Below are 12181 nucleotides of genomic sequence, written 5' to 3'. Positions count from 1 at the left end.
TGCCTCCGTCCTTGTACAGCCAGACCTCTAGCTTTAAGGGGCCATTTACTCCATGCTAACCAAGGAACTTAGATATGGAGTGGGGGCCAGGGGGCTGCATTACAACTCCCAGTACTTTAACTAGCAGACAGGATGCCAACCCCTATGTATACTACTGATGTGGGTCCCATGATCACAGTGTTTGAGCTAGTGTGTTGCCCAGCATGAACACTACATCTTGGTACTTTAGGCACAACCCCGTAATGTGGCAAGTGCCTGCTGAAAGGGTCTGTATGCCTTCAGTCCCCAGCGATCCAGTGGGAATTAGGAGGGCCCAGTGCTTTGTCTGAGCAAGTGAATAGGTGATTGCACTATTGACATGTTGCACAGAGGCCTCATGCCCTCAGAAGGCACTACCATTTGGGGTGCACTGGGAAGACTACCCTTACCCAGCCAGCGCCTCGTGAGCTGCCCCATTGTGCCTACATTTCTCTTGCCAGAGCTGCACAACAAGCACAGAGGGAGACGCAAGTAGCAGGAGGAACTGACAACCCCCTGCTAGGAATCACTCGCCTAACTACCTCTCTCCCCTCCTGTGCTTGGCAGTAATTACAGAGAGCAGAGCCCTTGAGTACAGAAGAACCAGATGTCAGGTGCTAGCAAAATTTCCCGGGCTAGGCCCCTACACCAGTTGGGGTGGGGGGGGATATAGTACAATCTGCAAAGGGAGGGGATAGAGGGAACCCTAGCCTCACACCACGGTCCACAGGCCCGGGGGTGTGAAAAGTTGCCATAAGCAAGCTTTTAATGTGAACAGTCACAAGGTTTGGGCTAGAAGCCAGGCCTAGGAACAGCCCTAGGTAGCAGTACAGACATGCCTTTGTCTCGGGAGACACAAGTAGCCCTCAGACTATCCTCCCCCTCTACACAACACTGGTCAGGCCACAGCTGGAGGACTGCGTCCAGTTCTGTGCGCCCCATCTCAGGAGGGGTGTGGACAACATGGAGAGGGTCCAGAGGAGGCCACCCGCATGATCCGGGGACTACAGGGCAGACCCTACAATGAGAGACTGCAGGACCTGAACCTGTTCAGCCTTCACAAGAGAAGGCTGAGGGGGGACCTGGTGACCGTCTATAAACTCATTAGTGGGGACCAGAAGGGTTTGGGAGAGATCTTGTTTCCCCTAGCGCCCCCCGGCATAATAAGGAATAACAGCCAAAAGTTGTTGGAGAGGAGGTTTAGATTAGACATCTGTAAGAACTACTTCACTGTCGGGGCGGCTAGGAGCTGGAACCAACTTCCAAGGGAAGTGGTGCTGGCTCCTACCCTGGGGGGCTTTAAGAGGAGGCTTGATGCCTACCTGGCTGGAGTCATTTGAGCCCAGTTTTTCCTCCTGCCCTGGCGGGGGGGTCGGACTTGAAGATCTACAAGGTCCCTTCGACCCCACTTCTATGATTCTATGACTACTAGATAGACTCCACTTTGCAAGATGCAAAGGAGCATGGGATGTGTCTTGCAGCCATGTGCAGGGGCCAGCTACCTGATGCTATGCAAATAGGAAAGAACAAGTCATGGCTCAGCCTGATAGCAACCTTGGTGGTGCCACTAGCTTTCAGCGTAGTCATGCCCTTAGTCACTTAGGTGCTTTAGACCATCCTCCCTGGGTATGTCTTCACGGCAAGGTTAACTCAGGCAGCTTCACACAGGGATGAGTCCCCGTATTAGCCTGGCCTGAGTGTGACTAGCCACACCGCAAAGCTCGACTGGAGTTAGCGTCCTCACTGCCTCACTGATGTGGCAGTCACCTGCTGCTGTGACCTCTGAGGGTGCACCCCATGGTTCTTTGCAGCGCAGTATGATCCTTAATGCAGCTTTATGATCCTTCCCAATGAATTGTCAGGAGGGACTCACCTGTCCTCCTAGCATCCAGAGGGGAAGTGTGGGAATGAACTGAAGGACTGACCCGATGCGCCTACTGCCCAGTGGATGGCTTGTCTGCCTCAGGCTGGTGGATGGGATCTGATTTCCAGTTCCTACCATCGCACTTCTTGCCATGCCACACATGCATGACAGGACATATGATTTTGGGATTGGCAAGCAGATCCAAATTGCACCCCACTTGCCAGTGCAAGGGGATCATGACCCTGGGTTCCCCCTACCCCAACAAATTGAAAGCTGAGTGCCCAACTTAATTGATCGTTGGCCAGCAGACATCACACCAGGGCCAGTTCAAGACCCTGGTGTGGTCCTAACCCAACCATGTGTTCAATTTAAGGCATGATGGAAACCAACACCAAAAATGTCACCTGTTTTTGGATAATTTTCTTTTTTTTTTGGCTAGTTTCCCTTTCTGTGGTGCCTTTGATTCCCTGAACATGCAAACAGGTTACTAGTTAAGATACAACTAACAGACTAAGCCCATATTACCTGTACTGTCTGTCTGAAGCCCCATTGAAAACAGCACAAAGTCTCCACACCTGGGAAATGATCTGCCCCAACTGGACCAGTCAGCCCACACCAAATGCACTACTAAACTCACTGGGGAGGATTTCATGTGTGGGTAACATAAAAGTTTGAGCCCCAGGTAATTTTGCAATGAAGACATACCCAAGCCAGATAATAACAACCGGCCTGTATGAACGTGCTAATGAATGGTATGTGGGGAGGGCACTTTTCTGAAGTGTTTTTATTCATTTAACAGTTGCTATAAGACACTCTCAAGTACAGGAGTGTTTGGGCTGTATTCAAAGCATCTTGAAATCAATGAGTATGTTTCCATTGTTGCTAATGGGCTCATGAAAGTGCTCACCACCGAAACCAGGGACAATGGAAACAGTGTGCACAGTTCAAGGGAGTACAAGACAGTCCCAGGATTTATCTGCATTAGCCTTGAATAGCAGCAAAAGCTTGTTGCTATTCCAAAGTTTCTTACTGCAGCAAAAGCAAGAGGCAGTAGGGAACCAAATTAAAACAGAGATCACAATGCAGAGTTTATTTAGCATTTATTTCCCATCCTGCTGTCATATCTGGCCTCTTTTTGTCCCCATTCTCCTCTGGCAAATACAAACTTTTTTTTCCGTAATAAAATATATAAAATATTGCGCATCACCATCCGTAGGAAAATCAGAGTTTAACAGCAAAAAAGAATAAGGCACATTGCTGTGCAGCATTTTCAAATATATATTTAAAACAAAACCCCTTTCAACCTCTTTGAGGTTGATATCATTTCACCCATCACTGACACGGCTCTTGTAATACCATAGTTTCACTGTTGGGAGTGGGTTGGGTTGGTTGCAGTGGATGGAAGGGGGAAGTGTACTCAAAAAAATAATAGGATTTTATCCCTGAGGTGTCAGTAAAAAATGCTGCCACTGAAAAGCAAGTTTAAAACACCGCCTTAAATAACAGATATGTTGTCAAACGTCCGAGCACCGAGATGAGGTGGTGGAAGAATCCCCGGTTCTCCTGAAGACACATTTTTAACTAGGTTAATCTCATGGTTTCCTGAGTCACAAGACAGTTGCACTTCAGGCTTTTGCTGCTCCCACCCCATACCATCATTCCTGCAGCAGACACATAAGCTCAAGGAGGTTTGTTCACGATTCTCCTGAAATTCTCGGGAAATCAAAACACCCAGCAATTCCTCTCCCAACCACATGAGCAGCATCCGTACCGTTGCATGCTGGATTCATCTTCCTGGAAATGGGAGGTTTTGAACACTTGCCTCCCACCTATGGCAGAACAACAGCAAGAGAAGAGGTTAGCATTCACCTCCGCTGAAGGGAGATATCAGAGAGACAAGACAAGGGTAAGGGTGTGTTTCCTAGGTGTCAATAGCAAGAGGTCAGGGGATAGTGGAAGGTGAAAGCTTTATTGCTGTCCATCCATACTGCTCCTGTTAGCTGTTCTGAACCAAAAGGGGAGGACTCCAGTCCACTCCTCCTTCCCTCCTGAGCACGCTCAGAGAAGACCGAGGCTGCAGTCCCAGCCCATAGGATGTCCCAACACTCAATAATAACGGTTCAGGCTCCTGGTCCCTGGAATATCTGGTTGCCCATTCATCCATATCTCCCGGATGATGCGCTCCCGCTCTTCCAGCCTCTGAGCCCTCTCCAGCTCCTCTGCTGAAGTGAAGACATTCATGTTCAAAGTCCTCTCGAACCTGCGGTGCCTGCGAGCTGACAGGTCTGACGTGGTGTCCGAGTCATCGTCGCTGTCACTGCTGTCACTGTCGCTCTCCCGATCGCGGGTGGGCTTTTTCGGCGGGGATTGTTTGCAGTCTGTTCGGCAGGACACCCTCAGCACCAAGGCTGCCAGAGTCAACACCAGGCCGATGCACACTCCAGAGACAAAATACAGGGCAGCACGCTCGGGATTCTCTAGAAGGAGAAGCAGAAAGGATTCTCAGAGACGGACAATGTGATCGAACCACGCAATTACATAGTCCTGTTGCCCGTGCACAAACTATTTCCCTTCCCTGATTTGCCCCAGTTACCGAGTGGTCCTTCCACCACTTCCATCACTGTGTCACCCCAGCGAATGTCAGGAGGGAGAGCTGTCCCCAAGGCATTTACCTGCACACAAGCCATGGTCTATCTGAAGACATTCCCTACAGCCCCCCGGCGTTTTAAAGAGCAGCCAGTGAGATTACAAACAAACTCCACCACCCGGTGAGAGCAATGCAAAGCCAGCAAGCTGCATAGTCAGCAATGATAACATTTTTTTCCATATTCCAAGCGAAATTAGCCAAAACAAATTCCAAATCCATGAGTCAGTCCAGAACCGTAAGTGGCCCTACTGCCCGCAGACATCCTCTACCCCTATCTGGGGTTTCAGATGTTTCCAAAACTTTTGGTGGGCATCCTCCTTGCAGGCCCAAGCCTGAAGACTTGGGGCTTAGACACCCATGAGTTTCACCCGCCCCCAGCCATACGGCCCCAAGGAGCAAGCTAGGGAGGAATCTCCCATTTCCAAAAAGTGGGCACAAAGCCAAGATCTTCCCACTCCAGCAGCTAAGTGGGAGGTTTACTATACATTACCTGAGCAGGTACTATCCCCATGCCGGGAGAACGGTCTCCCCGGGAGCGACTAGGAAGACCACTTCCACGGCCACGGTGTTTCCCTTGCTAGGCAAGCATAGGACTACACTTGATCTGAGCTGAGAAGAGGCCAATGCCATGTACCTTTCTATCACATATGCCATCATCCACACCAGGAATAGAAATGATAATAAAGCTTTAGGGTCTCTCTGCCCCGTGGCACATCTGACATGGTAAGCTTTGCATTAAGAGCTTTGCTTATTATCTATTCATGGCATTTGTTTGCTTGTCCAAGGTAACCATGCTGGCTTCCTGTCCAGCCCACCAAAAGGTACTACCTGTGCTGTCCATGCTGGATGGGCTAACTGAATGAATCCTGTATAACAAAGTGTAACAAGGGAGCTGTATTGTACCAAGGGAGCTGAGGGAGTTGTACTGTATGGTTTTTCATTGTTCTTTGGGCTTTTTAGAAATGTAATTAGGATGGGTTTGTGACCATAGACCCTAAAGGCTGAATTAGCATGGCTGATTGTTAAGTGTTATGAGTCTTTGCATGGGGATAACTTCCAAGCATGAGGGACAGCCTCAGAGACAGCATGAAGGTGCTTGTTTGAATTAACAAGTGGATGATGCGGACTGGCACTGTCGGCCGTGTAGAGGTGGGATTCAGCTTCTCAACAGAGAACAGGATGATAAGTAGGGTTGGGATGTGCCAAAAGGAATTTCAAAGCCACCCCACTTGTATTGGATACAATACAGTGATTGGAGGGACACACAGGAAGAGATGCTTAGAGCAATATGCTCGGAAAACAATCTCTGTGGTATCCTTTCTGGATGGATAGCAGTAGGATAAGAATACTTTTGCTACAGCCAGAGATACCTATGCGGCATCGAGATGTGAAATGACAGCCCAGATGAGAGTTTCAGCAGTGTGAATGATTACGAAAGATTTTATTATAGCTATGATATGCTAAATAAAACTGCAAGACTTCAATGTAGCCTGCACATGAGGACCAGGAGAGCTATCCAAGTTGAAGTGGTATCTGGGTTGCAGTTCTGAGTGATAGACAGGATGGTGATGTTGTCCTAAATTAATGGAGAAGGAGGAGGAATCAAGGGGAGTTTTGGTGAGGGAGCTGAAGAACTGTTTTAGGCATGTTGAAATTGAGGTCACTCATGAGGAGGCAAGTGATGATGTTTGTATGGACCGGAGACAGACTGGGAATAGAAAGGCAGATTCGCGAGTCATCCTCTTGGAAACACTTGTTGAATTTGTAGATAAGATTTCTCAGAGAAAAAGCACAGAAGGAGAAAGAAAGCAGAACAAAGACACAGTTATCCTCAAAGAAAACTGGATTGGGTATAAGGAAGATCCATCAAAGGACACACTTGAAGGAATCATTTCGAAAGTGGGAGGAGAACCAGGAAAAATGGAGCCAAATAAGCCAGGAAAGAGCTGATGTCAAGAAGGCCATGGGTTAGCTGCACTGAAGGAAGCTGATGGGTCAGGGAGAATGAGGATGGAGGTTGGCTTGGAAGAGATGAACAAAAGTGGCTTCAGAGGAGTGCAAGGGCTGCAAGCCAGGGTGGAGAGAGTCTTAGAGGGGTCAGACAGGCATCATAAACAGTACATCCAGTTAGCCTAGAAATGAAAGGGAAAGGGGAAAAGATCAGCAATTCTGGAGGGAAATGAGATTTTTTTTAAGATGGGAGAGAGATTGAAGCATGTTTGTATCATGAGAGAAAAGAGCCAAGAAATCTTCCATTGACTTAACTAGAGCCAGGATTTCACCAGTTGACTTCAACTTTACCCACTTGACACGCTGCCACTGACACTATATAAATAATGAAGTGACTATATTAAACAGGAAATTAGACTAGATATTCCTTAGGGCTGGGATTTCAAAGCCCAGAGAAAATGATTCCTTCCTCACATATTCGCCCAAGACTTGCCTTTGGACTTCAGTATCCAGGTGTGGTACCACTGTGTGCAGGCATTAACTTCACATCTGCGTATCACTTTCAAGTTAATACACGGACTGGAAATGAGCAAAACCAATCTGCACTGGCAGATGCTGCCTGGCCAATAGGGTTAACGCCTTGCTTTTACAATCACTACATTTATGTACACACATGGGCTCAATTTTAAAAAAATGTGATGCATCAGTTCCATAGATCATTCTTTTAACACACTTCATAAAAAGCATAGACTGGAGCTAGAGTGAAAGGAAAACAGATGGTTTCTCTTCCTCTTTTGCCAGTTTCCCTTTGCCCTTCTCTTTTCTGCACTTTCCCATCTACTTTCCCCATCTGGTGAGTGATCTTAAACTGGATGGGTTATTGGCCAATAATTCATCCCCCTCTGTACCAGCCTATATAGACAGCCTCTCATTTGGTTCAATGATGATAACTGACCTTTGGGCTCCACTGGCAGTTATGACCTACATTTACTACTCTATCAGTATTTAAGATACTACCTGGACTCCCTGTAACCCTACTGCAGACCTGACATATAGGCAATCTAGTCACCCAGCAAGCATACTCCCAAAACATGTCTTTTTGCACATCAAAGATACCATTTTTACAAAAACAGACTCCGTTTTTCCTCTCTAGAAGCAGATAAAACACCACTGGCCAAGGTTTTGACTTTTGATAAGTGATACATGGTTTGGGGAGGTGTTCCCTTCTGAGAGCCCTACTTGTCAGCGGTGATCCCTCACAGTCGAGGACAACCATTCCCAAGGGTCGAGTAAAGGGGTGTAGATGAGATGCCTTACTGGAGATACACTAAAGGAGTGGGTTACTAGCATTTTCTGAATGACCCCCTAGGCAGTCTGAAGTTTAGCATCCAAACACAGAAGCGCCCTAAAATCACGTCAAGTTTGAAAATCCTATTATTAGCATATATTATATTTAATATAATGCATATACTTATGCATCACAGACCCCAGTCCCTGACAGAACCACTGTTAAAGGTATTATAGATATAAAGCAAAAAGACAGCCTCTTCTCCAATGAACTTACACATCTGCATTCACACACAGGCACACTATAATGGTGAGTTTAGCCAGATATCCTTGTCTTAAAAAAAAACCTCACAATTTAATTCAAGTAAATACAATACATAAAAGATACCTGTTAAAAATCAAGAGCGTGTGACATCATAGTAAAGAGACAACATTAAATAATGATAAATCATGGGAAACTAATAGACAAGGCATTCAATATCTGTTTGCAACTGAATTATAAATATTAGGAATCAATACTCATTGAAGGAAAACTCTTGCTACTGAATAAAGGGCTGTGAAAAGATCCATGCCTCTGCATATTTCCAGTTGTGGAGTGCAATATATATTCAGAGCAGTTTCTTTATAGTATGTATGTGGAGGGAGGAGGGTGGACTTCAAACCCAAACTTAAAGTTTAAAAGAAAGGTCTTTTGTTTATGCACACAAACTGTTAATTAATAATCAAGAACTGAATGGCTCAAGGGATTGGTAGGTGGATACAGAACCTCTGACCTGTTTGGGATCAATTCATGCTCCAAGTAACTTGAGTGGATCCGGTGGCTCCTGGATAGATGATATGAAAGAAGTTAGTGGTGCCAGTCCACATCCCAGTGGATGGGAAATCAGGAAATGACATCCGTTCATCAGCAAGTGATGGTGGTTATTGCATTGCAACTACTCTACTGACTAGTGGTGCGTTTGCTCCTGGGGCTGTGAAGACAGATGGCACTGCAGGCAAATCACAGTACTAGGAAACTGTGGGCTGGGCTGGGCTGATGGTAGTCTCCAGCCCTAACTTTGTAGGGCCATTAGGCTGAAAGGAATGCAAATGTTTAGGGGCCATAGACAGAACAATCAGCAAGAGGAAGTGCGATGTTGTAGTCCTTGGCTGGGTTTTGCGTTCCTGTCCTGCCTCAGGAGCTACTTAAACATTTTGCATTAAACAGATAACATGTAGAAGCAGCATCAGGGGCAGGGAGTAGAGCATAAGCCTTGGTCCTACCCAGGAGCCAGTGTTTGGTATAGGTTGTCTTAAGTGTCCCCATGCCCTTGTGCTGGCTCTGGTGAATCCTGGCCTTGGGTGCCTGACTCTTCATTTTTAAAGTTCAGGGAACGTAGGCATCTAACCTGGGTTTGCAGAGTCTCTTTCTGGATCTGGGGCCCTACAGGTTAGGCACAAGCACCCTCAGCATCAGCCCATCTAACACCTAAGTGACTTGGGTCACACCTGAAGTCGATAGCAGGGCAGGGAATCAAACGGAGGTCTCTGAAGTGCCAGGCTAAAGCCTTCAACACAGGTCCATTTTTCCACCATGAAGGTGGAGGAGAGGATGTGGGATGGGTGTAAAGACAGTCAGATTGGTCTTACATCCTTAAATGCTGCCCCAAGGTCCTGGTTCAGCAAGCCACTTCAGCAAGCCAAATTTTGCATGTGCTTAAATGCCATTGACTTCAGTGTACTTTGCTGAATCAGTGTCTATATCTATTTGGCAGATACTCCATCTGCCCCGGAGTATGTCTATAACCAGCCTTCTCGAGGAAGGGTCTCCCATGGCAAGCCCTGCCCACCTCTCCTCCTCGCCTGTGCCAAACTTAGAAACGCGGCAGTGAAACTATTCTGAGGGTCTCTCTCACAGTCACGCTCAAGCACACCAGAAGCTGATGCTCAAGAGCATGTTAGGCACACCTGCAGAATGGCTCCACAACTGCCTTTCTGGGTTTGGCACATGAGAACAGGGATAGGGTGTGGACATCCCCTTATTTAACAGCATCATCCCATGGAAGCACTGCCTTCCTCTCTAGCAGACGGCACCATGGGTTACTTTCTTATCCTCTGTGTTCATTGAGACCCATCCTAGACCTCAGCGCAGACTTCTCAGCAGAGAGTAGCTCTTACAGACTCCATGGGGCTGCTCTTTCCAGGCCGCATGTGCAGCTGAAAACATCATTGATTCAAGACTGCTAAATCACTGCCTTTACTGTGCACAACCAGAAGGTGCTATTCTTCTCTTCTCAGTTCAAGCGGGAGTTACAGGGGTTTGGTATCAGTCAAAATTAAAAGCACATTTAAAAAAGTATCCAAAGGGACAGTAATTACTGAGGCTATTTCCTGAGGGCTAATGATTAGCTGGGAGCACCGACTCAGATGGGCATTAATTCCCCAGGAAATGCCCCAAACCAAGGTTGTTATTGCTCTTATAAACCTCTTTTTTCTTGCTGTTGTTTCAATAACTAGAAAATAATCTGTGCATTACTGATCTGATTTCCTGTGATAGCATCAGACATTCAGAGAGCTGGCTGGCGAGGCGGGAGTTGAAGGGTCCAAGTAAGAGGGTCAGCTTTGACGATATTTGCTTTGCTGGGTCTTACTGGGTCTCCTGAGGAGGTTAGGGCTGGAGCAGCAGCCTGTCGGGTAGGGATGTCACAGCAAGGGCCTCACCCTTTATAATAATCCCAGTGCCAACAACTTACAAGAGAAGTTAAATACTCTCCCCCGAATCTTTTCTGTGAAACCCACGTATTAATGTATAGATGCAACATCATGGTTTCTGGGTGGACTTTGCCGATTTTCCCCATAAATACTGAAAGGAAATGTTAGCACAAGTGATACATTGACAACACTGTAGACCCAAGTCCCCGGTGCACAGCACTGATACGGCACAAACCAGAGCAGTGAATGCATCCTCACGCCTTCCCTCTCAGTGACCTCCCAGCCTGGCCAGCACGGAAAACCCACTGCAAAGGATGCCACGGGAGTTCATTTTCTGTATCCGCTCCAGTCTCAGCCACGAAGGATGCACTCAGGCACTACTGGAACAATGGTCATTTAAGTCCTTTTATAAATAGGAGGGATGATTTTATGGTTGTTGTTAGTTTTTCAGTCACAATTACAAAGCCAAGCGATTGGATTCTGTGTAATGACTTCAACAGCCTTCAGAGCAGACCTGTAATAAACCCCTCTGTTGTTTGCAGGCAGCCCTTGTAACTAGGAACCTAATTCCACAAGAACACATTGTGGAGCGAGAGCATCCCTCACCCTTTTGCACTGATTGAGCCGTAAGTCACGCTTGTTTGCCTGATACCCTCAAATCCTACAGCCAGTGCTAACTGATGTTGTTCCTATTCTAATTTTTCCCCTGCAAGTTTCTAAAGGCAATTTTTAATTACTTCAACAGTTCTCTGGGATTGAGCGAAACACGCAAACGCGTTCCTTTGATGTAAGGCACAAAGGAAGCACTCTGGCTGCCCTGAATGCGATATGAGAAAGGTAGCAAGCACTTGTAAAGACAGAGCCATTGCCTGTCATTCTGGGCTTCGCCTTTCTTCGATGTGGACTTCAGTCAGGAGAACACAGGAAATGGCCAGTGTATCCCTCTTTGCATCTGCATCTAATCCTCCCATGTATGCAAGACACCTCAAGGGCCAACAGGTGCAAGTACCCAACACCTACTGCTGCCGCCTTGTGCAGGAAGAGACTGGACCAGTAAGCACAGTCAATATGCTGCCACTTTTTGGATGCTTTACTCAAGTGAGGAGGCAAAGTTAGTAAATGCTGAGAGGCCAGACTTCTCACAGGGTTCAGTGGAGATTGAGGTGAAATGTCACCATAAGGGACTGGGCACCCAACTAGTCAGGTTGTAAAAAAATTACAAAACACCTGGCTACTAAAGCCTTAGCATGTGTGCTACTATCTCAGAAAGACCTTGCACACACTACTTCACCAATGCAAAACCATCCTAAACACAGCAGATTGAGGACCCAAAGGATCTTCATAGATTTCACAGACATCAGGGCTGGAAGGGACCCCGGAGGATCATTGAGTCCACCCCCCGCCCCAGGGGCAGGAAGTCAGCTGGGCTCATAGGATCCCAGCAAGATAAACATCTGAATTTCTCTAGAAGGTGTTCAATGTAGGTGCTTGAACCAACTCTGGCGGCAGGCTGTTCCAGACCTTGGGGGCTTGGACGGTGAAGAAATTCTTCCTTAAGTCCAGCCTGAAGCGGTCTTGCAGGAGTTTATAACTGTTTGACCTTGTCATCCCTTGAGGCGCTCTGGTGAACAAACGTTCCCCCAGATCCTGGTGGTCACCCCTGATAAACTTATAGGTGACCATCAGATCACCCCTGAGCCTGCGCTTTTCCAGGCTGAAGAGCC

The 12181-nt window shown here is 47.1% G+C and overlaps 1 protein-coding gene across 1 annotated transcript in view; it reads right to left on the bottom strand.

Moving 5' to 3' along the window:
• Window positions 1-2965: 2965 nt before the first annotated feature.
• Window positions 2966-12181, bottom strand: part of LOC109311468 (protein eva-1 homolog C-like) — a 303458-nt gene continuing 294242 nt past the window's right edge. The window contains exon 8 of the mRNA XM_019537109.1: window positions 2966-4359. Within this exon, the coding sequence (XP_019392654.1) occupies window positions 3989-4359 (371 nt within the window). The 3' untranslated portion in view covers window positions 2966-3988. The remainder of the gene's footprint in view (window positions 4360-12181) is intronic.

The sequence above is a fragment of the Crocodylus porosus genome, unplaced genomic scaffold, assembly GCF_001723895.1.
Source record: "Crocodylus porosus isolate Cpor-Errol unplaced genomic scaffold, CroPor_comp1, whole genome shotgun sequence".
Lineage (NCBI taxonomy): Eukaryota > Metazoa > Chordata > Crocodylia > Crocodylidae > Crocodylus > Crocodylus porosus.
The sequence above is the reverse complement of the archived record's forward strand: the minus strand, read 5'-3'. Positions and strand labels throughout refer to the sequence as shown.